Source organism: Caenorhabditis briggsae (assembly GCF_000004555.2).
Source record: "Caenorhabditis briggsae complete genome, chrX, whole genome shotgun sequence".
Lineage (NCBI taxonomy): Eukaryota > Metazoa > Nematoda > Chromadorea > Rhabditida > Rhabditidae > Caenorhabditis > Caenorhabditis briggsae.
In genome coordinates this window covers 11,955,527-11,982,397 of record NC_013491.2, presented here as the reverse complement: position 1 = coordinate 11,982,397, position 26,871 = coordinate 11,955,527, and the positions used below count along the sequence as shown (strand labels likewise).

At 38.1% G+C, this 26,871-nt stretch overlaps 5 protein-coding genes across 5 annotated transcripts; 2 read left to right on the top strand and 3 right to left on the bottom strand.

Annotated features, from left to right (window-relative positions):
- Positions 1-6,161: 6,161 nt before the first annotated feature.
- Positions 6,162-7,682, bottom strand: Cbr-ttr-36 (the record flags this gene model as incomplete). The annotated part of the gene is made up of 6 exons (XM_002644851.1): positions 6,162-6,299; positions 6,348-6,484; positions 6,565-6,604; positions 7,218-7,316; positions 7,359-7,495; positions 7,541-7,682. The coding sequence occupies 6 exons, from the start codon at positions 7,680-7,682 to the stop codon at positions 6,162-6,164; spliced, it is 693 nt and encodes a 230-aa protein (XP_002644897.1).
- Positions 7,683-8,441: 759 nt separating this feature from the next.
- On the bottom strand, positions 8,442-10,922 carry Cbr-glr-8 (the record flags this gene model as incomplete). Its single annotated transcript, XM_045239850.1, has 10 exons — positions 8,442-8,645; positions 8,697-8,922; positions 8,976-9,150; positions 9,198-9,282; positions 9,391-9,479; positions 9,511-9,669; positions 9,739-9,944; positions 10,462-10,565; positions 10,632-10,712; positions 10,761-10,922. The coding sequence occupies 10 exons, from the start codon at positions 10,920-10,922 to the stop codon at positions 8,442-8,444; spliced, it is 1,491 nt and encodes a 496-aa protein (XP_045092839.1).
- Positions 10,923-11,182: 260 nt separating this feature from the next.
- On the bottom strand, positions 11,183-14,434 carry CBG27765 (the record flags this gene model as incomplete). Its single annotated transcript, XM_045239849.1, has 5 exons — positions 11,183-12,058; positions 12,504-12,559; positions 12,604-12,769; positions 13,704-13,843; positions 14,407-14,434. 5 exons carry the CDS (start codon positions 14,432-14,434, stop codon positions 11,183-11,185), a joined length of 1,266 nt encoding a protein of 421 aa, XP_045098389.1.
- Positions 14,435-14,653: 219 nt separating this feature from the next.
- Cbr-cdf-1 lies at positions 14,654-17,866 on the top strand (the record flags this gene model as incomplete). Its single annotated transcript, XM_002644849.1, has 7 exons — positions 14,654-14,839; positions 16,086-16,174; positions 16,220-16,382; positions 16,529-17,162; positions 17,208-17,349; positions 17,397-17,700; positions 17,747-17,866. The coding sequence occupies 7 exons, from the start codon at positions 14,654-14,656 to the stop codon at positions 17,864-17,866; spliced, it is 1,638 nt and encodes a 545-aa protein (XP_002644895.1).
- A 440-nt stretch (positions 17,867-18,306) lies between these two features.
- Positions 18,307-20,772, top strand: CBG05082 (the record flags this gene model as incomplete). The annotated part of the gene is made up of 8 exons (XM_002644848.1): positions 18,307-18,393; positions 18,958-19,055; positions 19,101-19,221; positions 19,273-19,435; positions 19,483-19,587; positions 19,633-19,817; positions 19,866-20,030; positions 20,587-20,772. The coding sequence occupies 8 exons, from the start codon at positions 18,307-18,309 to the stop codon at positions 20,770-20,772; spliced, it is 1,110 nt and encodes a 369-aa protein (XP_002644894.1).
- Between the last annotated feature and the right edge of the window lie 6,099 nt (positions 20,773-26,871).

Genomic DNA, 26,871 nt, shown 5'->3' with positions numbered 1-26,871 from the left:
GCGATTTTTATCAGTGAATCATATTGCACACCGATTCAAATTGAATTGAAAACTGATCTAATTGCCAAAAAGTGAAACGTCATAGAAGTAACAAAAGCAAAAACTTGTGGTTCAAAACGATGACATAATTTAATAGAAGTGATGAGTGAAAAGTTAAGAAGAAAAACTTCAGATTGAGGACTCAAAGTATAATTGAATCAAAAACGTATATAGAGTGAAGTGAACACAATAGATGAAGGTGTCCGAAAAGGGATGAGTCAGGATGGTCGTGGTTGACACCATCGGGACCACAATAAGGCAAACCTCGCCGCGCCTCGATAGAAAAAAGTTTCAATGGAGAGATGAACAATCAGTTGGTAACAAGTACGAGTAACGTAAAACAAATTGAATAGGAGGGAAAATAAATTAGAATGAAAATGTGCTTTTTCATTTTATTCAGTTTGATTTTTTGAGCCGCACATCAAAAACAGGTTTTTGTCTTTGCGAACAGAAACACATCATTAAATCAACAAGGACTAGAATTCGGAAGTTTTATGATGCGACACGGCAGAAAGTTCCAGATCTAGAGTTCAACACACCCGTGGAGTTCAAAACAGTTGCTGAAATAGAAACATCTGTGCAAGAAACAATTATTACGTGGGCTAAACTGCTCCATTATCCAATGTCTATGTTCCCATTATCCGTCACTTCTGCCCTCTCGAGAAAAACACATGCATGTTTTTTTTTGCTGACTGTTCAGAAACGATCTATGACGTAAAGACTGATATCGCATTATTTCAACTTGGGAATCGATTAAATTACGTATTCGATAATCCCCTTTTTTCAAACCCCACTGTACCTCAACTTGCTTTTCCCTTTCTCTCTTCCAGTTTTTTAAGACTCGTGATTGATTAGGAGTTGCATCATAAATCACGTAACCTGTGTCGCTGAAAGCAAAAACTAAAGGTTTGGCGAGCTGATAAAATTTTGATAAAAAAATTTTATTCGAAGTCAGCACTTCTTCTTAATACCCTAATGCCAGTGCAAATTTTTTGTAAACAAAATTTGGAGTACTGTACACCTTCTGCAACTCAAAAAAAAGGAACTAGATCAGTTGGTATCTTTTTATAAAATCTAAGGCATAACAACCAAAATAGGGTTTTCTGAAATATTTGATTTAGGGTTTTGTTGTGCTTCTCGTCGAGGCAACGGAAAGTTTTTGGAAAACGAAAGTGAAAACGACACAGACGTCCAACAGCTGAAGTCGTTTTGCAAACATCGAAGTGACCGGCTACCGTACGATGGGCGCGAGGGTCTCTGCCACAGTCGGAAACGGGAGCAACAAACAAGACAAGAATGGCTGAGGTCTTTTGCGAGAGGCAAAGAGCACTATGAGCATCTCTCGTTTCTCCGATATATATTTTCACACTGTTTGACCGGGAGGTGGCCGATACTTCAACAAGCCTTCCGAGCAAGAGCCACTGTCCATTTGATGACAGTGGCGCCCTCCCTGATATTTCTTTGCAATTTGTTAGAAGAGAGGGCATAGAAGATCTCGATGGGCAATTTTTTGAATCAGGTGTGGGGGAGGAAGAAAAAACAAACAAAAAATATTGAAAAGGTGGGGAGAAAAAAAACTATCGATGTTTGGAAAATACATGAAAAATCGGAGAATCACATGAAAGAAAGTCTGGGAATGGGAAAGTTGAAGAAAGCAAGAAGGGACTCAAGAACTCGTTAACGGTGATTTTAGTTATTGAAATTCTATTGTTGAGAGACTGAAAACTGAGAATACCGTAACCACGAGATAATACGGGATTGTATGAAGATTGTATGAAAAATTGTAAAAAATTGGAAATTTTGGCATCAAAATCCAAAAACTGGATTAAAAAGAAAAAAATCAAAACGTGACTTTTAGGTCCCTGGAAACCAAATGTTTCATAACATGACTCATTTGCAAGGAAACACTGATTGCAGAGATTAAGAATGACGTAACTTTAGAAAATTCCAGACACAAGTTTCAAATGATTCCAGAAAACATGACCAATACAAAATGGAATTTGGAAAAATCAACCACATCAACCAGACCAAAACATGGAAAAATTGGTATGAATGCTCTAAAATGAATTTCAAAATAGTGCATAATGTTTTTCGAGAGCAATGACATTGTATGCCTCTTGCTCAGTGTCGTCCAAGACTCATGGAGTCCCCCTGGCTTTTCTCCGTAACCGGCTGCGACGACCGGCGGCAGCACAAGAAGCACAACGAGAAAAAAAAATTAATTGTGGACAGACCCGGAGGCGGTGCCCTCCGCGCGGCTACCGCGCACTCTTCCACCTGAACAGACTCTCGCATCAGCTCTCAATACGGGGCCTGTTTTTTTTGTTTCGTTTGGCTTCAGGTTGACATGCATGTGGACGGAGGACAGGAAAAAAAACTGAAAGGTGGTAGGGGTGAACCCATTTTGAAATAATTTGAATCATGAGTAACACTAAAAAGATCCACAGAAGTTAGAAATGTTAGAGTGACTGAAATGTGAATTTACTGAAAACGTGATTGATTACGGGAAAAAAAACTTCGAACTAATTTATATTATTTTTCGTCAAAATATTAAACAAATACTTTCTCAAAAATTTCGGTTTTAGTACCGTAATCCGTTGAATCAATTACAATCACAGCACAATACCGTGAAAAATCTCAATTCGGAGCTGAAATGAAAGATTCTTATAACAGGAGTTACAAATGCTTAAATGAGTAAGAATTTCAGTCTGAGAGGGAATTTACAGAACAGTGATTTTTTCCTGAATAAAAAACGAATTAAATTTATGATATTATTTGGGATGAATTGCTCCAACTTTTGATTTTGATTCTGGAAAAACAAAGTTCAGATCGCCTCCAGCGAAGTGTATCTTTTTGAGAAGTTTTTCTCTGAATATTCGGAAAACCTTTTTCCGAAAAATTCCGTTTTTTCACCGTAATACTTTCAAACAGTCATATATCATCAGGAATAGTTTCAAAATGGAGGTATCAAAATATTTGAGTGTCACTCATCATTTAGTCCATCACATTCCAAAAAAAACAATTCAAACTGATAAGTACAATAATGCAAATGGAATTTGAAAGAAGAGCGGAAGAAATATGTTCAATCGTAATAGTGCTATCTGGGAAGTGTTGGTCATCATTATAAAAAACAAAGAACTATCTCTTGTATCTTTTGGGAAAATGGGATCACTAACTGTACGGACATTCTAAGTGGGGTGGATCGTAGATGAAACAGTATGCCAAATGGATTCGGAAAGAAGTTGGCAAATGAATTTTTGGAATAAGCTTGTACCAGGGATCAAAGCTAAAAGTGAGAAGAAGTTTCAGTTTCAAAGAAAAATGAAAACGGAATCGAAAATAAATTATAATCTTGTCATAGGTCAATCTTCTAGATGTTGCCCGAAAAGTGGCACTCTTCACTCATTCCCTTGTATTTTACCTCCCTCTCTCTCTGTTCCTCTCTCTATCAAGGGATCGAAAGAGATGAGGGGCCGATTTCAGGTGAAAGTGCTGGCGCGGTGCGTCACGAGAAAAGTGAAATGAGTGAAGAGCGAGGATCCAGGTCATTGGGGTGGTGGCCTTCTCTTTTTCTCTCTCGGGACGTTTTCCCGAAGAAGCTGTGTGTACGATCTGCTTCTCTCTTAGTTAGTCGTTCGACCCGTGCGCTTCTATCTCTCTTCTTCTGTCTTGATCTCTCTTTTTACCTCATACTGAAGATTTCGGAGTGTCGTTGTCAAGACTGGGATTCAGAGCGAGAAAAGACTGTAGGATGAGCGAGGATTTTCTTTACCGACTAGTTTACTTTCATTTATTTTTGCCGGAGATCCCACAAGGAAAAAAAAACACACATATTGGAAGACGGTGAAGCAAAGATGATGTACACATCATTACTGAATGAAAAGAAACGTGTACATCGCGGGGGAGGACTGATCAAGAGGGGGAGTATTATGGGACGCAGAAGCTTAAGAAAAAACTAAAAATGAAGGGTTCTCCTAAATTTTGGTTGTCCAAAAAAGAAAAATGAGTAGGTAAAGGTTTTCGGTAATTGTCAGGTTTGTAACTCAAAACAAGACGCGAAAATTCAGGATGCAAAAAGGAAAGTTTCTCCTGCCTGACTTTTCCATAAAACATAGAGAACCACCATTCGGAGAAGAAAAAGGAAGAAAATGGGAAATGAAAACAAGAGGAATGGGAGAACCGAAGAAAAGAGAAAGGAAAAATAGGGCAATTGATACTTTTAAATCATATAAAGCACCTAAAAACTACCATCAACACCCAAACGCGAAAGTGCATCATCATCTTCATAAAATTCAAAATAGAAATGAGACGACAGAATTCACTGATACCATCAAATTGGTGAAAGGACGGGAATAATGGATTGTATAGGGGTCAGGATGAATATCATTTGTTTTCAATGAAAAAGTGTTGCAGGTGTATCAAAAGCTAGAAGAGTTAGATTATAATTCACTGGATTACCAGAAAACTAGTGAACGTAATATCAAACGTTCTAACCCCTTTTATCAGTATACGGTACCGCACAGAACATGCCACAGTTTTTGTTTTTCAGTGGAAGAGTCATTTTTGAAATCCTGAAAAAATATTAGTGAATACTTTACTCCTCTAAGAAATAAAATGAAAATCATGTTTTGGGAGCGACCCCTTTTTATTTCCTCCAATAGAAGCCAACCCAAATCGTCAACTTTGAGCTCAATTATCTCAACTCCTGTGAAAGTTATCAAAGTATTGGAATTCGTTCTGGGTCCCAAAAGACAACTGATAAAATATTGGTCATATTATGACCTACAATTTGTCATTTAACAAATCATTGACGTTTCACGAGAATTGAAATAATTGAGCTCAAAGTTGACGGTTTGGTGGGCTTCTATCCGAGCAGATCCCAATACGTTGTTTGTAACCGAAAAATGCCTTAAAGGAGGCGAGACAGCAAAAATTTCGGGGGACAGTTCGGGGGACGAAATCGCGCCGCGCTTATGTAGACCATCGGTCGTCAGGCGCCTTCGCGACCCCCGTAGCTCAGCCGGTAGCAGCGCTGTACCCCTAAGCTGCCTGTCATGAGTTCAACCCCTCATGGGGGTTCTCTATGCAAAATATCAGGAAAACTTTTTTTTTTGGTGTCTGGCCTCCTTTAACTAACATTGAAATGAGAGTCGTGCTATTTCGAAGCCGTTCAATTACATAACTGAATATTTGACATTGTTCGAAATGCTCTGGAATTTTCTGTATGTTATTTTCACATTCCAAAATTCTGGACTACTTATTCAAGAGTGCAAAATCGAACAGAAAAAGTCAAGAAATGAAACATTTTTGTCCGGTGCTGTGATTGTTGAACTTAATAAACTGATAATGTTCAAAAGTTGAAAAAATCGTGTTAACTTTTTTCGAATGGAAAGTTGAAAATGTTAGAAATCATCTGTTTCCACAACTGTTTTCTCCGGGAAAATTGTCGTTTTCACCCGAACGACCCTGTAAAAGGACGTTTTCAAAATTGTCTCTCTTTCAGGTTTTACATAAAGTATTTGTTTGCACAATCCCGTGTGAATAGGATGATGAGAACTTCTACCCTTTCATCTTCAATAATATAGGTCGGATGAAACGCCTTGGAAATTTCAAATCTCCTCACCTCTTACTGTTTCGTGTGTCGTGGTCATCAATAAAAAAGCATGTTTCACTTTCACTCCCCTCTTATTTCTCCGAATTTTCGCCTTTTACTACAACAAATATCTATCGGCGGGCCCCGAGACAGCGCCGCTCCGCACCGGACTTTGGTCACCAAATTACTTGGTTTCGAAGGGACGAAAAAGCGCCGAAGACGGTCAACGATGGATGGATGTGATGGAAACACGGGAGGGAAGCAAAATGGAAATTGGCTGTTTGTTATGAAATGGAAAGTCAGCTAGTGACCGATCGCATGGGATACTTGAACAACGTCATCAACGGTGCGCAACACCTGGAATACGAAGATAGCATCGCCGAGAATCTGGCCTAAAATATTTCTGGAAGATTCTCGAGGAGAAAGTGAAACTGGAATAGTTTAGGGATGATCTTTCGATTGATGATTCTCTATTTCAAAAAAGATTATTTAGTCTCAAAAATTTCAGACAGATAATTCATAAATTTTATTAATGGTCGCAGTCACGGCTCTCTCCTGGCAGAACTCCTTCCAAATTCCAAATTCCAATATCAAGAGTCTTAGGAGCATCGGAGTCAGAGAAGATGTAGTTGTTCGGCAACTCGAACTTCCAGCGTCTCTGGCATGGCTGAAAAACACTTATTTTTTGGAAGAGATAGCTGGGAAGTCAGCTTACATTGATTCCATCGTCACAATCGTGATACACCTTGAGATGTGGGTCAATGGTAGTGAGTTCAGAAGTGTGTCCTGAGAGTTCGAATGCTCCATTCGCGTCGGTGAATCCGTTTCCTAAGTCATCATCTGGATCTGGTCCTGAAAATAAAATGGAATAAAAAGAATAATTAACTTTTATCAACAACCAAAATCGTCATCAATCAATTTGACTTGAACACCTTTCGCCGACTCCGTTCCACATCTGAATACTCCTTTCACCTAAAAATTAATTCAACTTCAAACAGACGTTCGAGAACTCACTCTATAGTTTTGACGTCCTGTGTGCTGATCAGCCGCTAATACGGCAGTTGCTAGCAAACAAACCACTAGAACAGAGGCCCTTGAAATCATTTCTGGAATTCTGCTTAGACTCAAATGAAAATGAAATGAAGAGAATAATTAAGTTAAAATAAGAATATGGTTGAAATCGACCATTCAGAAAAAAGAGTCAAAAAATGTGACATGATTAAGAAAAAAATTCATTTAGGAAAATAAAAATTAATGAGTGCAGCTTCTACTCTCGTTGTCCAACTCAACCTGAAAGTGAAATGTGTGTTATTGAACAAGGAATGAATAATTTTCAAGTGGTAAAAGCTAAACTTATGTGGAAATTATTAGATGAGCCAATGAAAACCTGATCATGAAAAGTTTGCGGTATTTGAAACCCCCAGAAAGCTCTGATAACTTTTATGTATCTATTTCCTTAACATAAAAATTTTATAGTGCAACTCTTTGAAACAGTCAAAAAAATGTCTACTCAATTATTTTTAATAACGAATCAAATTTAAAAAACCGTGCAAGCCATTTTTCAATTGCTAACACGAAAACTTACTTCCAAGTTCAAAACTCCCAAGTCCATGATTTCCTTAACCTCTGGTCCGTTGGTTATGTATTTTGCTGGTATCCGGATTACCCATTCACGTTGACATGGCTAAAACTATTTTTTACAAATACCTTGTTCATCACAACTCACACTTCCTTGGTCGTTGCAATCATGGAAAATTCTGAGCTCCGGATCGATTGGTGTCAATTCCATCGATGATCCGCTCAAGAAGAAATTGCCTTCATTGTCAGTAGTCTTCTGATCCAAAACATCATCTGGGTCCGGCCCTAAACATTTTCAGATGTGTTGCGAAATAATAGGCAAACACCAACCGTTATCTTCATCGAAAAGTTTCAAATTCACTCCAGTCGCTGCCTTGCTTCCACATACCAATTTTCCCTTGACACCTGTGGATTGGGTACGGAAAGCAATCGCTCCACAGATGAGTAAAAGTGAACAAATGAGAACCTTCATCGTCTACAAATCAATTTTATCAGAACAGAGTTTAGCTATTTCAAACGTATAGGACAGCGACTCATCAAAGTTTTATCAATCTACACGAAAAAAAGAATCGTTGCGGAATCGAGTCAAAATTGGCGAGTACATAAAATTGATAACGCAATGTAATATTGGCAGTTCAGTGAAAAACATAATTTCTGATCTGAAAATTAAGAGTGATACACGTGAACGACACATTTTGTATTTTATCACATGAATCAAGTCACGTACACTGTCATTGACTTATAAAATAGTTCAATGAAGAAGTGCCAATATTTAAAGAACTTCATGAAAAAGTTAGCCCAAGTTGACATAACCTGAAAGGATCAATTCTCTTTTATCTGGAAAATCAATTCAGGATGCGGTGTACTTTTTTAGTTTAAAAATAGTTGAAAATCACCCAACTATTTTTAGTTGCTGATAATTTGGTGACCAAAGTCCACAGTCTATTTTCATTTTCTAACTTTAAAATGATGAATTAGGCAAATTTCTAAAAATCGATTTTCTAGTTCAAATGATTGAGATAGAGAAGTTGGTTAAAACAAAATGAGGGAAAGAAGGGACCTTGAGGCTCCGATGTGATTTTGTGTTGACCGAAAACAAGACGCCAGTTGGTCCCAAGACTCGATTTATTGCATTACGAACGTTTTGAGCAGCCACATGGCTTGAGTCATTGGTAAATTGAGATGAGACAATAAGAGAGAGAGAGAAGAAAATCAAGAGTTCAAATCTTCATTAGTTAGCGATTCTTGACAAATCGAGAGACAGATTCAAAATATTGCGACGGCGTAAACTCCAATTTTCGATGGGATCGTTGATCGGATGGGGGTCCAAAAGTTGAATAACATATGGATTGTCAATACTGGCCACATTCTGAACAGAATTCGGAGAAACGGTGGTGATTTCTTCAAACGGTTTGGTATCGGCTCCTTTATTCATCTGATAATTTGAAAAATCATGATCAGTGCTACAAATTCAAAAAAAACTAACTTTTCCTTTCAAAAATTTGAAAACAAACTCTCCAATAAACAAAACCGTGCCAAGACTCGCTCCTCCTAAAAACACCCAAAACGCTCCTTGTGCTCTTTTCAAGTCTAAGTAACTTTTGGGGCCGGTAGTTGTGGAATTGCATTCATTGATTTTCTGCATAGCCACATAAGACCTATAATCAGCTATCCATTTTTGTGTGAATCCTCGTTCAACCATCTCTCGAATTCTATAAAAAAATCGCTCACGACATTCAATATTCTGAATTTCTCTTTCACTAACTTTGTTGAAAAATATGACGAATAAATTGAGTGCTTTTGCATTGGAATTGATAAATAAACTGGAAGGATGCCATCATTCAAAAGTATCACTTTACAATCGGAATACGCGTAGAAGTTGAGTGTAGCCATTGGTCCGAGCAGTGCATAACCAGGATTCGCTCGCACAAAGGCGACGCCTAAACTGATGAATAAGTTACAGCAATGAGTCAATGGCTGGAACAACCTCTTGACACTCCATTCACATATTTAACTTTGTGATTTAAAATCATCTCGTGCCACAGATCGCGATAAACAGGAAGTTTTGAGCGCTGGAAATAAACTGTTGCCAATTTTTTTGAAATTGTTTAGAAAGTTAATTAGGGTTTCATTCAGGAGTTGTTCAATAAACGGTTAGCTTCCTCATTTTGAAAACTAACAGCAATCATTTCAGTTCTCGTAAATGAATTCTCATCCATCACAATTTCAAATCTTCCTTGTTTAATCAATCTCACGAGTTGGTCAATATCTGCAAATCTTTTTTCATTTTCTCAAGCCACCACCCCGTACGAGCTCACTTTGAAATGGCAAATTAGTTTTGTCGACGGCGAATAGCGCCACCAGACTACCCGTAAACGTGGCACTGAGTGTAATACTAGCCAGCCACCACAATGCCACGAGAACTCGACAGCTCCAGCTTCTCGGTTGTTCCGGTAGCCCTGGAAACGAGTGAAAACAACGGGTTCCTTGTTTCTTGTCGCATTCCATTTCCAATCACCAATACTTACCTTGTTGTACGAAAATTGAGAAGAACACCCATATTGATTCAAACGGAGTCACTGACATTTCCTTGTAAACCCTTCCCATAATATTTGTCATTCCCAGAAATATTACTCCTGAGATGAGAATGACAGCCGCTGTGATCACCCAAACTTCCCATGAAAACGGTTCAGTGACAATAAGCAGTGTATCATCTTCATATTTCTCGGGTGATCTGTATTAACGATGAGGTTTTCAGATTTCAGAGTTAGAATTCTCAAAAAAAAAATATACCTGTGGGAAAAATTTTATTAAATAGAGTAATAAAAAACTAGCACGATAAATCTTAAGACAAGAAATATTTTTGTGAAAAATGATTGCTTTAGAATTTCGAAAAAGTGTGCTACGGCCGAAAAATCATATTTTGACTCTTTTAAATTGAAATTTATAATGGAAAATTATCAACTTGTCCCGAAAATGTTTTTAAAAGTTTTCATTCCTTCGAAAAACTTATATTAAACAAAAATTTAAAGTTATCAACTTTTCTAAACAACTGCATATCTTGTTTTGTTGAACTTTTACAAAAGATGTATAATAAACAATTGAAGACCTTATTTTGATTAATATACTCCGAAATTTTCAAACTAATTGAAAATTATTTAACTTATTTTTACAGAACTTTAATGTGGACCATCTTCCACTAAAAAATATGAAGTTTATATTTTTTGGTCCACTTCTGATATTATTCGCACCTTATCATAATTCCAGTTGGCTCAAATTGAAATGGATAAGTTAGGTCCGATATAACACTTCGATCATATTCCATAATAGCTCCTCCCGCAAGCAAATCGACTTCCTGAAAGATCTCATTTCATATGACAGATCATTTTCCTCGCATCAAGTACTACTCCTAACTACTTACCCCTCTGACAAGTTGACCAAATGCTCCCGTCCATGATCCGTTTAGGTACTCTCCCCATGTGCTACCAGACGCCGGAATAATCTGAACACATTAACCAAATGAGATTACCAACTCTCCAATTTTTCTTACTTCGTAGGTCAAGTTGAGGCGTTTTCCAATCTCTTTAAGTATCTCAATGACAACTCCCGGCCCGTATCCTTTTTCTGTGACAGCCGCGTCGCTAAAGTTCACGTAGTTGACATACGGCGGCTCGACGGCAGGGACCACTATTTTCAATGTTTTATCTCGCATTTTTTCGAGGAAAAAATGTTTTTGAGTACTTTGCTGGAATGTGTAAAAGTTTAGTCTGAATAAAAAAAGAATGTCGAAAAAAGGAGATGTTGTTTTCAACTCATAGATCAAATTTGTTATTAATGAGTCGAAAGTGGTAAAGTATTAGGTTGGCGGGAAAGTCTTTGTCACTTTTTCAATAGTTTATTTCTCAAAGAAAAAATAACCGAATAATTAATTATATTGTCCATCATTATCAACAACATGTCTCCAACGTTCCCTCAATTTATGGATTCCATTGCGGTAGAATCCAGCCGGGCGTGAGGCAAAGTATTGTTTGAGTGCCGCTTCGACCGCTCCACGGGAATTGAAGCTTCTTCCTTCGAAGGCAGTGTCATATCGCCAAATAACCAATAGTCGGAAGGAGCAAGATCAGGAGAATACGGGGGGTGAGGGAGAACATTCCATCCATATCCCATCAGCTCCTGCTTCACTTGTTTCGAAACATGTGGGCGAGCGTTATCATGTTGATAGTACACTTTCTTGTCTTTCAGGGCCGAACGGTCGACTGCTTTCTTGAGGTTTCGTAGTTGAGTAGTGTAGAGGTCTCCAGTTATTGTTTTGCCCTCGGGCAGAAGTTCCCAGTAGATGGGGCCGTCCACTCCCCACCACACAGAGAGCATAACTTTTTTCGGATGAAGGTCGGGTTTGGGGACATCCTGTGGGCTCTCTCCTTCTCCAACCCACTGGGATTTCCTGTGGTGATTATCGTAGAAGACCCACTTCTCATCTCCGGTTATTAGCCGGTCCAGCCATCGATCGCCCGCGTGGAGAGTGAGAAGAGTAATCGAATCGTCGACTCGGCGGTCAAGGTTGGCTTGAGTCAGGTGATGAGGTATGAATCGACCAAAAAGTTTTCTCATTCCAAGAGACTTCAAACCTTCAAGGACTGTGCTATGGTGAACTCCGAATGTGACAGCTAGTTCACGGCTAGATTGAAATGGATCCGATTGCAATGCGTGCTTCAGCTTGTCCAAATCCAACTCACGGGGTCTCCCAGAGCGATCCTTTTCATCGAGCGAGAAGTCATCTTTTTCGAAACGATGGAACCAATTGCGAATAGTATTGTAGTGAGGGGCATGTGTGTTGTACACATTCTTCAAGAAAGTTTCCGAATCCTTCATCGTGGTGTGAGATAGGAAGAGGTAAATCAAAACATGTCTGATGTGAATAGCAGTGGGAACAAACATATCGTTTCAATTACAGATGAGGAGCAGGGAAGGAGATGGGGACTTGTTTATATGGAAGGTTCTTATCACCTTGTTATTCACTAAAGTCGATATCATACACAGCCTCCATATACGAGAACAGTGATTAAACAAACAGAGTGACAAAGACTTTCCCGCCAACCTAATAAGTAGAAATAAAGTTTTTCAAAATTCGAACAAATTTCAAACTTTAAAAGCTCACTTAAAGTAATTATGCGTTGACTCAAAAAATCCATCTATATTCCTAAAAAACGTTTCTCAATGAAAAGTTTTTTATAATTTTTTCACATTCCACTTTTTATTGCACCAGGATTCCTATTTTGTAAAAACCTACCGTGTATGCATCTCCATAATCAGATTCAAATGAAATTTGAGAAGGGACAGCAACTTCTGAAACACATTTTTAAATTCCAACAAAACAATCTCTCACTCACTCTCATTTATAGATTCTAGAATATTATTGAGCGTTCTGATCGAATTAGGATCAGCTGTAGTATTTTCAAAGTCTGGGGAGAACATTGCTTTGTGCAAATCCGTCGGAGAAACATGAATAAGAATAATAACAAGCGAAGAAATGTAGGAAGTATGCATGGCGAGAGCCTGGAATATATGAATTCTTGATGAATTCCTGAATACCTTTTCTCTAAGCAGCTCATATTTCAATTCTTTCGAGATGTTATCGAAATTGGAGCACTCGAAAACAAGCGATTTGGGCTCAAAAGTCAAGTGGATTCCATATATTGAATACATTAGTACTCCATTCTAATTCGAAGGGATTCCAGGGGTGCATCGTTGATATTTTTACTCGATTTTTGAAAAGTGACGTCATGTTTGTTGCAATTGTCTCTAAGCAGCTCATATTTCAATTCTTTCGAGATGTTATCGAAATTGGAGCACTCGAAAACAAGCGATTTGGGCTCAAAAGTCAAGTGGATTCCATATATTGAATACATTAGTACTCCATTCTAATTCGAAGGGATTCCAGGGGTGCATCGTTGATATTTTTACTCGATTTTTGAAAAGTGACGTCATGTTTGTTGCAATTGTCATCAATATTTGGAGAAGGAGGACGAAAAGATGGAACATCCTTTGCCATCTGTGAAAGTGCCCTCTGCTGTGACGGAAGGAAACATTATGTTGAGGAAGAGGGGGCGCTTCCTCGTAACATAACATTTTTGAATCGCTTTATTTTTATTGAGGAGGACTATTACTGAAACTTCACTAGATTACTTCTGACTAGTCGCTTTGCGTCTCTTGCGTTCGCGCGCTTCGTAGTATATAACTTTTCGCCTCTCCTCGACCAACTGTCCTCAAATAATATTTGACTTTCCAAAAGTTTAGAGGAAACAACTTTGTGGGTGTAGCTTGCGAATGTTAGTTGGGAAAAATTCGGAGCTCTAACCTGATGTTAGGTACCTCCGTTTGTTTTAATTGAATTTTTAAAAAAGAAGTTTTGAGATTTTTTTTTATTTTATTAATTTATATGTTTCCTTGTTCCGAAAAAGAATCGAATATTTAATTAAAAATATCTGACCAATGTCGGTTTTCTTGTGTTGACACTCATCAGTGTATTTGCATTGGCCTGACCCTCTTGCACTCGGACCAACCTCTCCTCCTCTTTGTCTTCTTCCGCGACCTGTTTTGTGTTGGTTGGCCTCATCTTCCTCCCTCCATCTTTTTACAATCCATCATTATCGATCTGATTTACAACCTTGTTTTTTATGGTCGGCCCTCTGTTGTTGTTTTTAATTGTGTTCAGCTATCCCCTATTCTTCTCCAGAAACTTTACTTTTTTTCTAATACTAGTTGTTGACAAACCTTCACGAAAGAAACGCAAAAGATTGGCCGCTTGCGCATTGCTCGCCTCTTTGCGCATTTCCGTCGCGTATAGTCGCGCGTTTGCGCCTTCATATCCATCCAACAACACATTCACTTCTTTCCCTCGTCTTCGTCTACTCTCTCCTGAAACCAATATATTCTGTTGCATTTTGCTGGCCGGCTATTCGTCCCTCACTATTCATATCCACGAATCTTGTTTTGGCGAAAAACAAAAATAAATATCGCAAGCGAGATGTCAGATATTCATATCCGTGTTCCTGTTGCTCGGCCAAGAAACCAATCACCGACTGTTATTCGCTATTTCCTGTCTGAGAAACACCTGGGCCCGTATTGGGTCGCATTTTGGCCGTGATTCACTAAAATTTCGTCTTTTTTCGTCAAGCTCGGTTGGCCCTCACTATTATCACTATGATTCAAATCAAACATCGGGTTGGTTTGAATATTTATAAGATTTTCTTATTTGTATAAGTGTCTGTGCGTGACGTTTAGTGCTTTTTTCAAGGCGAGAGGTCGTAAAAGGCTTCGTGGGTTTTTGTGATAGGCGAAGTTTTCGCTTAGAAATTTCATTTTTTTGCAATTTAACTCCGAACTATCGCAGCGAAATATTTCGTTGACTTCATACTGTACCAATTATCATTTTTACAGATGCCTGTGAGTTTTAAGACTCCGCCGACTAGTACGGACAGGACAGAATTGACGGCGGCAGTGGCTGCGGGGAAAACCAAAGTCGCCTTGGAAGATCGTTCCGTGAAAGCTGATAACAATGAAGATAACACGCCGATGGCGATGTATAGAGACGAATCGTTCAAGAACAAACGACGTCAAACGAATGTGAGTTCCACGTATCATGTGCTATCATGGAATGGTACAAATTATTTTCCATATGGGCTTGGGTTTTTCCCTCTAACTGTACTATCAGGCAATGGAGTTTCGCGTGATGTGAACTGATAAAAAATTGGGTTCCTGATATGTTCGGTACAGCTTCGGCAGAGGAAATATAGCTTGCTATCATTTTGGAGTGTCTAATATATGCGGAATCATCAGAATCAATTTTAGGTTCTTTTGGAACAGTTTATCTAGAGTAATCTCAAGATAAGATAGTATTTTATACCTTGAACTAACTTTTACAATTTTCGAAATGTTAATGACTCTCTCACAAAAACTCTCAATGCGTAAAACCTTTGTCATACTGATAACGAAACGTTGTAAAAATCGGAATGGTTCAATTTTAAACATTTGCGTTCGCCTCGTTTCTCTCCACTATCACACAGTATTAACTGCAGCAAAAAATTTTAGTGAATGGATGGCCAGACGCTCCAATGTTACATTTTGTCTCTTTTTTTTGCTTCGAGGGGCACCCGCACTTTCACGGAATGATGTAACTATTGATTGGCGTCTGAGTTATCTCATCACGTTCTTGTCTTATCTTTTCTCCAATACCTGTTTGGTATTAGAACCACTAAGAAGTGGCCGTCCCGTTAATCTGTGTTCATTTTGAGCACTTGGCTTCCCGTCTCGCCTTCTTTTGTTAACCTCCGCTTGTAAAAGAGAAAGAAAGAAAGACAATTTTTATCACAAAAAAAGTTAGAGTCAAATATGAAGCGAGAAGAAGAAAAAGAAGCGTTATCAACACTTCATAGTTTCATTTTTCGGTCCTATTTCCCAAGTAGGTTGGCTTTTTTCTCTAGAGGGGTTGGCTTTCGGTTTCGTTTTTTTTTCGGAGTGACAAAAAAACGTGTGACAATATAAATATGCTTCTGGCTCTTATCTGATTGGTTCTGTGCTCCATTTTTGGTAGATTTCTTTGGGAACTCTTATATTAACATCGTTGTTTCTGGCTAATCGTACTCATTTCCTTTCGCGTTACTACTCGATAATTCTGAAAGCCATTATCCCAGTTTAAGGTAAAAAACCACAATAATAACAATCTGATATCAATGGGATCCCGCGAGCTGGACAATTTTGATTGTCAGTCATGCGATTCTCTTAGCTGCTGTATGTCTGAGGGATCACATTTCACGGTAGACAGAGCTATTTGAAAATTAAGCAGTTTTTTAAATTCAATTTCTTGTTTCAGGTCATTGATCACTGCCCACATGGAACTCAGAGCCTTGAAAATGGACTTAAACTCAGAGGAGAGCCCGTGGTGAAAGCTGAATCTGTTCAGTAATTGATATTTAACCTTGGACCTCTAAAAAATGAACGTTTCAGAGGAGTTAGCAGAAGTCTTATCATCCAAATCGTGCTGACCGTCGTCTTCTGTATTCTGGAGTTTCTCACAGGAGTCATCTGCTCTTCCATAGCCATGCTCGCAGATTCGTACCATATGGCAGCAGATGTGATGGCTTTGATGGTTGCATTCACGTGCATCAAGGTGAGTGCAAAATACAACGAAATAGGTTTCGTGTTATCTATTCTTTGGCGGCAATCAGCTTTGTTTGAAATTAGCACTTTGGTAGTTAAGTGCATAGAAGTTGAACTCACTTTCCAAGAACAACTCATTGATTCCAAAAGTTCCAGATTGCAACTAGGCCATCGACTCGCCATGGATACGGATGGGTCCGCGCAGAAACTCTCGGAGGATTCTTTAATGGAGTCTTCATGTGCACTGTCTGTTGTCTTGTCCTTCAAGAAGCCGTCGGTCGTCTTTTCAATGCCCACCTCATCACCCACCCATTGCAAGTGATGATCATTGGAGCGATCGGACTGGTTATCAACATTTATGGAATGTTCAATTTGAGTGGACACGGACACAGTCACGGAGGAGGTGGACATGGACATAGTCATGGCGGTGGTGGTCATGGACATAGCCACGGTGGCGGAAAGAAGAGCAAAAAGAATAAGAAGGAGGGGCATGGGCACAGCCATGATGAAGGACATGGACATAGTCATGATGGAGGTCATGGACACTCACACGATCACGAAGAGCATGAAGATTGCCATGAAGAAGATCATGATGGACATGAAACTCACAAGGAAGGACCGCATGTCGAGGTTACGACTCGGCTTCTGCAAGAAGAAGCGATCGATCAGATTGTTGAACGTAGACTATCAACAGTGAATAACCAGCCCGGAGTCTCACCATACACTCATATTGCTAGCGATTTGCTCAATAGTACTGTCAGCGTGAATGGAGAAGGAAAAGGACCAAAACGTTAGTGATTTTTGTTTTTATCTTCTAATAAATTTAAATTTTCAGCAGAAAAAAACGACAACCTTCGTGGAGTATGGCTTCATTTGATGTCAGATGCATTGGGCTCTGTCATTGTTATGATTTCCTCAGCGTTCGTTTACTTCAACAGCGAATGGTGGCTGACTGTGTACTTGGATCCAATTCTGAGGTTTCATTCCGCTTTCATACTTTGAAAATACAAAAGAACATTTTCAGTATCCTACTCGCATTGCTCATGGGCTATGGAGCCGTCAAATTGGTCAAATCGTCTGGTGGAAATCTTCTGAAACGGACTCCAGCAGATTTCAATGTTGAAAAAATCAAACAAGACCTTTGCAGTATTGTTGGCGTGTCGAAGGTGGAGAAAATGTCGATTTGGACTCTAACCGATCAGAGAATCATCGCATCAGCTCACATGAACTTCTGCCACCCAGCTGTTTTCTCGGAAGCCGCATTTAAGATCAAAAAGTACTTCCATGACTTGGGTGTTCACTCGACAACCATCGAACCGACATTTGAGGTAAGGCTGGAAGAAACAAAACATTTGAAATTTTAAATTTTTTCAGCCGGCCTGCATGCAATCAATGATTGTAAAAATACGAAAATCCAAAGATAAGGTCAAGGAACCAAAACAAGCTGTCATAATTGCTGAGGACGAGACCGAAGAAGGTCCATCTACGCAGTAAAATGACCTCTGAACCCATTGATAGTATTTCGCCGGACGAACAAGTATCTCAATATGTGCCTTATGTTCAAATGTTTTAAATTTTGGTTTTCTTATACATATCCACTTTCAACACTTTATCCATCTTTCAATTCTGGTCTATAATCCCGCCTTCCTCCCCCACAACACTTTTCTTCTTTCAATACGAGTTGGTTAGAACTATTTCACTTAATTTTCTTGGTTATTTTAATTGAACCATTCACAATGACACACCTTTTTGTATTTTATAATTTTGTTTCAATCGCCTAATAAATCTAATGAATAAATGATTCATTTATTACCATTTTTGTTTTTATTTCTTAGCGCAAAAAATGTGGTTTGAGCCCTATTGTTATCGGCCCGTGTGCAATGAAAAAATAAACAGCGAGTGAGCCAAATAACTTTTAGGTGAGAAATAAAAAAATGACAAAACCGGCAGAGAAACCCAAACCAATGGATGTAACAATAGAATTGGATTTAGATGATGATGAGTGGGCAGAGATGGATGTGGTGAGTTAATCTATGAAAAAATAAATATTCCGCCTGTCAGCACGAATCAAAATTGTTGACAGTGATTTACGAGTATAGGATCGGGATTTCAAAGGGAGTCACAAAAAAAAAAGAAGAAAAAAGAGCAATAAATCACAGGATTATGTTGTTGCCAAGGACAGGAGTCGAGCTGCCACCCCAACAAGTCCTACAACTAGGACTACGAAGCTAGCTTTTTTCTTTCTCTTGTCTCTTTTTTTTTTGTCTCAAACACACAACACGAACCCTATCATCAAGTCTAAAAAAGTGGAGCCAGCAATTAAAATTGTGTAAGAATCGCTTCAGCACGTCTCAGTCGACCTAATGCAGAGCTTCCCATAATTTGTAGTTCTTTATTCGGATTCTCAATGAGAATCTTTTTTTTTTGTTGACTTACTGAGAGAAATACTGAAATGGAAGATTTCTATAATAGAATTCTCGACTTGAACTTGGACACAAGTGAGCCATTATCGGTCAGTCTACAGAAGATTACAGTTGAAGCCGCCCTTTTTGAAACTGTCAAACATTATTTTTTATATTTTTCAGCTCACCGAAGACTACTTGGACGATGATATGGACGAGTTTCCGATTGACCGTCCATTAGAATTATCAGATGTCACTTTCAAACTACCCGGGAGTGTTAGGTTCGTTAAAATCATTACTAAACTCAATCGAAATCCTGATTTTAGAATTAAACACTTGTCCAAAGAACTCAAAGATATGCTCATCAAACAACTGGATGTTCCTCCTGCAGTGACAATGGGATCATGGCAAATGGTGGCCGATTATTTGACTGATTGTCTTCCTTTTGTGAGATTTACCTTTTTTAAAAATAAATCTATGCAACAAGAGTATTTTTAGGAACTTGACATCACTGACCTCAACCCAAAGGTGCCGTGGAAGCCATATGAGAATTTAAACGCGCAATGTGTTCTGGATGCACTTGTTAAAGTAGAGCGAATCGATCTGTTGTGGAAAATTAAAGAAATGGCTTTTGAAAACAATCACTTGGAGTTAATTGATGGTAAGCTGATTTTGTTTTGATAGTCTTTAAATCATAGGGGATTTCAGAAAATGCTTCAACAAGTCAGGCACTAACTATGCCAGCTATCCCACCGCAAGCACCATCGAACCTCTTCCCGGGTGATAATTTCAAAAAGATCAATGCCACGAACTGTGAGTTCATCCTCTGTTATTTGTAAAAAATCAAAATATTTTTAGCAATCCTTGTCCAGCATTTCGAAGTTAGCAAGATAGAAAAACAAAACTTCCGTTGGTTCTACGATAATTTCAAGGAGCATTTGAAGAGACCAGAGGCCAATGGGATGAGAGCAGTGGATGTGGCGGATTTGGAACAGGACGATGGTGGAAATTTGCTACAGATGCTGGAACATGTGTACCCACAGGTATTCGATTTGAGCTTGGAATTTTCTTTCGAATCCTGTGATTTTCAGTTCAAACATATTGTTGTGTGCTTCAATGATTCGTATATCAAAGCCGTGAAGGAACTGGTTCCGAAGAAGAAGTTCAAATTTCGCAAATTCATTCATGACAGAACAGTTATGGAATTCGTGAATAATGGTAGTAAAAATAAGCGATGCAGATGTCTGGTGATGCCGGTGAGTTGAACATACCTCTAATAGAGCCTATATTCGCGATTTGAGACCAATTGTCTGGATTTCTATTGAAAAATCGAAAAAAAAATCAATTTGAAAAATCTGTGTAATGATTTGAAAAATATTTTGTCTTATCATGGTTGTCTAATATCTCTTACAGAAATCTAAACAACTGAAGTGAAAAAGCATATACAGTACCCTTCAATAAGCTACATAAAAAGCATTTTCAGTTGATTTCCGGCCGTTTTGACCATTTTCAGGAATCTGAAGTTGGACTACCAAGTTTTCGATAACTTTAACAATGTCTAGTTTTTCAGCTGTTTGCAGAATTTTTTAAAATTTTCTGGCTTGTTTTTGTACTAAAAACGTGAAAAGAACGAATGACTTCAAGATGCCGAGCTAAAGCTGGAAAACTAGGAAACTGCCGAGCTCCAGACTCCTAAAGATGTCCGAAAATCAACTAAAAATATGTTTTTGTGTATCTTACTGTACAATAGAAAACATTTCTGTCATAGAAAATACGAAAAAAATGTGAAAACATCACTTTTGGTCATTGCAGCAAACCGAATTGAAAGTGGAGACTCTCTGGGCAAATGTGACATATTCATTTTATTTCCCGGACAACTACAACGAATTCTTGAAACGTCTTTTTGATAGGAACGTTAACGTTAGAGATATGAGCAACACGGGATTTCATGATGACTTTATAAAACCAGCTGAGGCGAGGAATCTTGTCACACAATGAATTTTTTAAATGTATTTTTGTATATAGTGATATTTTTACAGCTTTTTTTTCAATCATCCTTTTCCTCGATCTCATGTCTTCTGTCACATGTTTTAGACTTTATGTTCCATTAGATAGCAACCAGTATGAAATCGTCAGATGTGATTTGAAAAATGTACGAAATCCTTTTTTTTTCATTACCTTGCCGTTTTTCTTGATGTATTATATTCATCATTTTTTAATTTATTGAATCCTGCCTATTTTGCAAGTAATGTTTTCAATCTCTATGTATAACTAATAAATAGAGATTCTATCTTTGATCTTGATTTTAATTGCGTTGCACTTTTTCTGGAGACTTCATGCGATTCAGCTCCCATCTTGAATAGTTCTTAGTTTCTCTATTCATGCTGACACATCTGCCTCATTGCTAATTACATTAGCCCGGAAACTCGTATTCAGAACAAGTGTGGGTGCCAAGATGGGTATTGAGTTAGAATCTCGGAAGATCCGGATTCAAGTTACTAATAGAAGATGTTTTCCTATTCCCTTTTAGTCTTCTTTTTCCGCATTCGGGAGGAATAAAAAAACTTCCACACGATTTTTCCTCTAGAACTGTCGTTCGTAATCTTGTCTCCGATTATTTACGAGTATCCGGTGTCATATCGGGTACATTTGACATTGATGGATTGCTCATAGGTGCATGTATTTTTTACTTTTATTAGACTGGTTGCCGCCCACGTAGCCGGAAAAACGCGTATAAGCTTCTAGAAATTCTTCAATTTTAAAACAAAAAATAAGTTGCGATTTATTTCCCGCTAAAAGGTTTCTTTTGTTATTTTTTTTTCCCACCCGCCACTTCAGTGATAAAAGGGATTAGTATATATCAGAATATGATGGTGAAATAGAAGATTCGCGAAAAGAAAAATAACAGCTTATCCAGCGGCATCAAGTATCCGACAGCTTTTTCGGATTTGACATGATAGATGGATAGTCATTTCGACAGCATAACAATTTTTATAACGTTTTTCGGTGATTTTCATTTTTGGCCAGGAATGAGCAATAGGCGGAGATCTCTGCTTTTTTTGCTGTTCTTATTGTGCTTCACTCAATGAAACAAAGCACGGAGAAGAGAATGCATTGAGGGAGAGCAAAAGTTTGTGTGGCGGCGCCGCAAAGAAATCCACATAAAACATGCTCAAAAGCACTCCGACCACCAATTTTATCTGTCATTAATTCAAGTTTCATTAAGCCACCGATTCGCATCACTGCACCAATTTATAGAGAAGAAAAAAGCCCCCTAACTTTTTTTTCATCATTTTCATCATCGACGTTTTTGTATCTCATCCAACTATCGCTTATTTTGTAAAAAAAAAGTAGTTTTTCCCGAAGTTCATAAATGTGTGAAACACAATGAAGAATATTTTGGAAATCTTCAGCCAAGTGTGGTCGGTAAGTTCTTCATTCCAAAAAAAGTAAAAAATTCAGTTATTACTTTTTTGAGTTCCTAGAACTTTATAAAGAAGGTAGTTAAAATGAATAAATTTGCGACCGCTGTTTTATTTACTTTTAAGTTCTTTTCTGTTATTAGGAGCAAAAAATGATCTGATATCGCACAATACTCCTTCCAAATTTGTATTAGTTTCATCAATTATTGTAAATGCTCCAAATTTTTTCTTGATTGTCTGTTATTTTATCCGATTTAGACTAGCTTTCACTCAAACTTGACACACTAGAATTGTCTGAGCCTAAATCTGAGCTTTGAAAGATCAGTTACTTTTCTTTGATAATTTTTTGGAATTTTCCTGTTAGAAAAGTTTTGAAGTCCTTAAAAAAGTAGTTCGAAATATTCGCAATCTGACTAAAAAATGCAGATTAAATCAAAAAAGTACTTAATTTTGTTACTTGTCAACTATTTCAGAAATCCAGCAAAACGAGAAAATTGTTAATTACGTATTTTCTCTAATATTAGGTTGGAAGAAAAGTAACTGTCCATTTTCAATTCGTGAAATAACACAAAAACAAGAATTCCCCAAGATTGACAGTATGCACCGTCGTGGTCCACGACATGCTGACAACATTCAAGTAACTTGTGGATACCGTCGCCCCAAAAGCCAGCTGACCGCGAGTCAAAGTATTCCCTAAAAGCCGTTTTTATCTCATCGACAGTGTAAAATTGATTTCCCTCCAGATAAGGTTGCATATCTCCGAATAACCAATAATTAAAGGGTTAAGTCTGGAGTTTAAGAAATGTGGACAGCCATCCATTCAAAGCGGCTTAGGACTGAATTGACTTTCTTTAAATAAAGCGAGATTCTATGTTCCACGGAAAGTCGAGTCGCCATGGGCCATGGTCATGGGCCGCTTTAGCTGGACGGTTTTTCTTTACGCCCTTCAAACTCCTGATTTGGACTTCTCATTATTGGTTATTAGGATAAATGCAACGTCATCTGGAAGGAAATAGTTCAACACTGTAGATGAGATAAAATCTGGACTGAAAAAAATACTTTGAGTCGCGTCCAGCGGGCTTGTGGAGAGATGGTATCCACAATTTACCCGAATGTTGTCAGCATGTCCTGGACCACGACGGTGCATAATCTTGGATAATTCTTGTTTTTGTGTTATTCACGAATTAAAAAATAGACAGTTACTTTCGTTCCAACCTAATAGAAGCCCACGCAAAACATCAACTTTGAACTCAATTATCTCGGTTCCTGTGGACGATATCAAAAATTTGTCAACCAAAAAATGATATTGTGATAAATGATTTATTTGCTGGCCAATTTTTTGAATCTTTGATAGGAAGCGAAATAATTGAGCTCAAAGTTGAAGGTTTGAAACGTCAAAAAATATCTATTCCGCTTTGATCAGCATAGCTAAAAGGTTTAGTCAAATTGCTCCTTGCTTTCAGGTTCTGTGATTGTTTGATTTCCAGCTTTCAGTTGGATCAACACCATAAGCGTTCATTTTTCTCTTTTTGAATTAATCTGCTGTTTTATCTCCCAACGTGTCTCAACTCGCATCCATTAGTGTATTTTCTGGAATCAGTTTCTTCTGACCAAATAGATCTTCTTTCTAATTTGTAGCTAACATTCGACCGATATCGCCCCTTTTTTTTTGTCATTCAAAACTTGTTCTTCCTGGTTTGGGAAAAACGATTTCAAATTAAAACTTCTAGTAACAGAGATTCAAATTTCCGGCTCCCTGACATCCAACGCTTGGTCCGTTTCTTGTCTCAATATGTCTTGTCTCAAGGACACGAAGAAGATACCGGAAGAGAAAACGGACAGGAAGACGAAAACTATTTTTGAAAAAAAAGCACTAGAATTTCTCTCATGCGATCGAATTTCAGCCTTTTCTTCCCGTTTTTTGCCTTCCTTGACATCTTCTGTCACGAAAAACAACAAACAAATTAATTGTTGCAAGAGTGAGCTCTCACTACTACTACCATCATCACAGGAGCAGCAGGAGCACCATAAAAGGTAGAGTCAGCGAATTGAAAAGAGCTGGTGATTCATAATGCGCATTGTTTGGTACGAGGAGCATTTGACTTGTCCCATTTTCTACCTCAACACTTGAATATATCAAAGATCCAAAGCACCGGATGCTGCGTTTTCTCGTCTCATTCAGGTGTCTCAATTGTTATTTTTCTTCTTCTGCCCATGTGTTACATATGTTCTTGAAAACGTATTTATTCTAATAATGTCGTTAAGGGTTTCCTTTACTTAGAACCCGTTAGTATCCTCAAAATCTGAATCAGGTACAAACACAAAACATTTTTGAAAATAACGATTTTTGAAAATTTCCCGGCTTGAACATATCATTTTATGGAATTCTGTAAAATGCCGTCGTAAACTTTGAGCCAATTTTTCTCGGTTCCTGTGAATGATAAAAAAAATGGTGAACTGGGAAAATACTTTTAAAGTAATGATAATCGTTTTTCCCGAAATGAATTTGCTCATAGTTTACGTTCAGTCTATCAAAGTGTTTACGTTATGAGGTTCTGATATTTTTTGATAACTACAGAAATACCAAAGTAATGTATTATCATAATATGCTTTTTAGCGTGTAAGTCGCTTCTCCGAGTTTCGGTATTCTTAATAGTTTTGATAATAGAAAAGCTTGTAATTAATGACACTTTCTGAACCATTCTGGTTAATTCGAATTAATTTAAGTAATCTTACTTCTTCCTTGTTGTTTCTTCTTTCAGTGTTCATCTTTCTTGTTTTGAAAAGAACCGAACACATAGACCAACAACATCAAAAGAAGAGGAGGAAGAAGAAAAAAATAATTGTGGTGGTATTAAAGGAGGCCAGGCACCAGAAAAAAAGTTTTCCTGATATTTTGCATAGAGAACCCCCATGAGGGGTTGAACTCATGGCAGGCATCTCAGGGGCACAGCGCCGCTACCGGCTGAGCTACGGGGGCGCGAAGGCGCCTGACGACCGATGGTCTACATAAGCGCGGCGCGATTTCGTCCCCCGAACTGCCCCCGAAATTTTTGCTGTCTCGCCTCCTTTAAGCGCGTTTCATTCAAACCACTCAGTTGAGAGCCACTTCGAGTAGAGCTTAGAGCGCAAAATTGTTTCTCTGGTAGGTTGGGCTTTTAATACGACTACAGGAAATTTCTATCGTATTTTGTTCGCGTGTAACTTTCCTCCAAAATCTGTCAAATCTTTGAATTCGATTTGTTTAAAACTTCGCATAAGCCATCTCATTTTGCACTAAATTGTCTGTACACATCAGAAATTCTTGTTTTTTTTTCTTCCAAAGGCATGTTTGGTTTAGCAGAATTTTCAGATTCTGTGAAAATTCTGCAGTTTCTAGTTTTCAGAATCTATAGTTCCAGTTTAGTACATTTTGCATTATTCATAATCAGCCCATCCCACTTCAAATCATGCTGATTAAATCACAATTCAAAATTGATTTTTCTCATCATTTTTTTCTGGGATGCACCAACAAAAAATGATAGGAAGAAAGGAGAGAAGAGTCTCGATCATATAGAAAAAAGAAGCTCTTTTTTGAGATTATCCACACCTAACATAAGCTGTTAAGATTAATGATATTTTGCACACATATCGCCAAAAATTTTTGATACTGGTTTTGCCTCGCCGAATTTTAAGATGATGTTATCAGCTAGAAAAATATCGATTTGATATTTTTAAAGAAGTTATTTTCAAGAACTCTAATCTTTAGAGAAAATTCATTTTTCAACCCCTCAAACTGTGAAAAAACATGTTTGGCCATTCCCATTTCTCTATTTTTAGTGTTGTTCCCGTTTGCGCCTTTACCCTTCTTCGGTTATATATCCGACCGCTTCGATGAGGCTAGTTGTCAAATTTTTACCACTTCAAGTTTGATTTTTTTGTGCGAGTCTTCAGAATCAAGTCCCACGGGGAAACGCCTCCTCGGGTTATAAAAATCTTTGAACATCGGATTTTTTCTCTTCCTCTCTTCTTAAGCAACCACGTCAATACTCTCAATTCTTGTTGATTATCATCATCACTTCAAAACCCAGATTATTCCCTTCTCAGACGCTACGCCCCTAGGATAAGGCAGAAGAGAGACGAAAATAAGGAAGAAGGAGTAGAAGGGGTCTTACTGTACTGCAAATCCTACGAATGCCTTCACGATTTCGAGAACATGACATCATTTCGAAAAAGGCAATTGAAACACAGGGAACAAAACAAAAAACAAAGGATGCTCTTTTGATTCAGGTGTTAAGACCCTATTTGGGCGGGCGCACATACACTTCACACACTTTTTTTCCGCGCCTAGTTTTGAACATGCTGGTGGGACCACGTAGTTTTTATGGCTCATTACACTGCAACCTCTTCTGAATACTTGAATACTCTTTTCTTCACCCCCACTCTTACGTCATGTAAATAGAAAAAGAGTTGATAAATGTTACCTTTTTTTGGGAGATGCAATGTTTTAATGGTCCCAATTTTTACCTCTCATGGAAGCTTATTTCTGAAGAATTCTTCGTTATTAGGTCAAGTTAAAACTGGTACTCTACTATGCTATTCTGGTGTATTATCCTGGTACAAAACATAGGAGCTGTGGTAAAGAAACGTCGATGGGCGTGGCCAAAGGTTCCACAACGACAACTATCGTAAAATG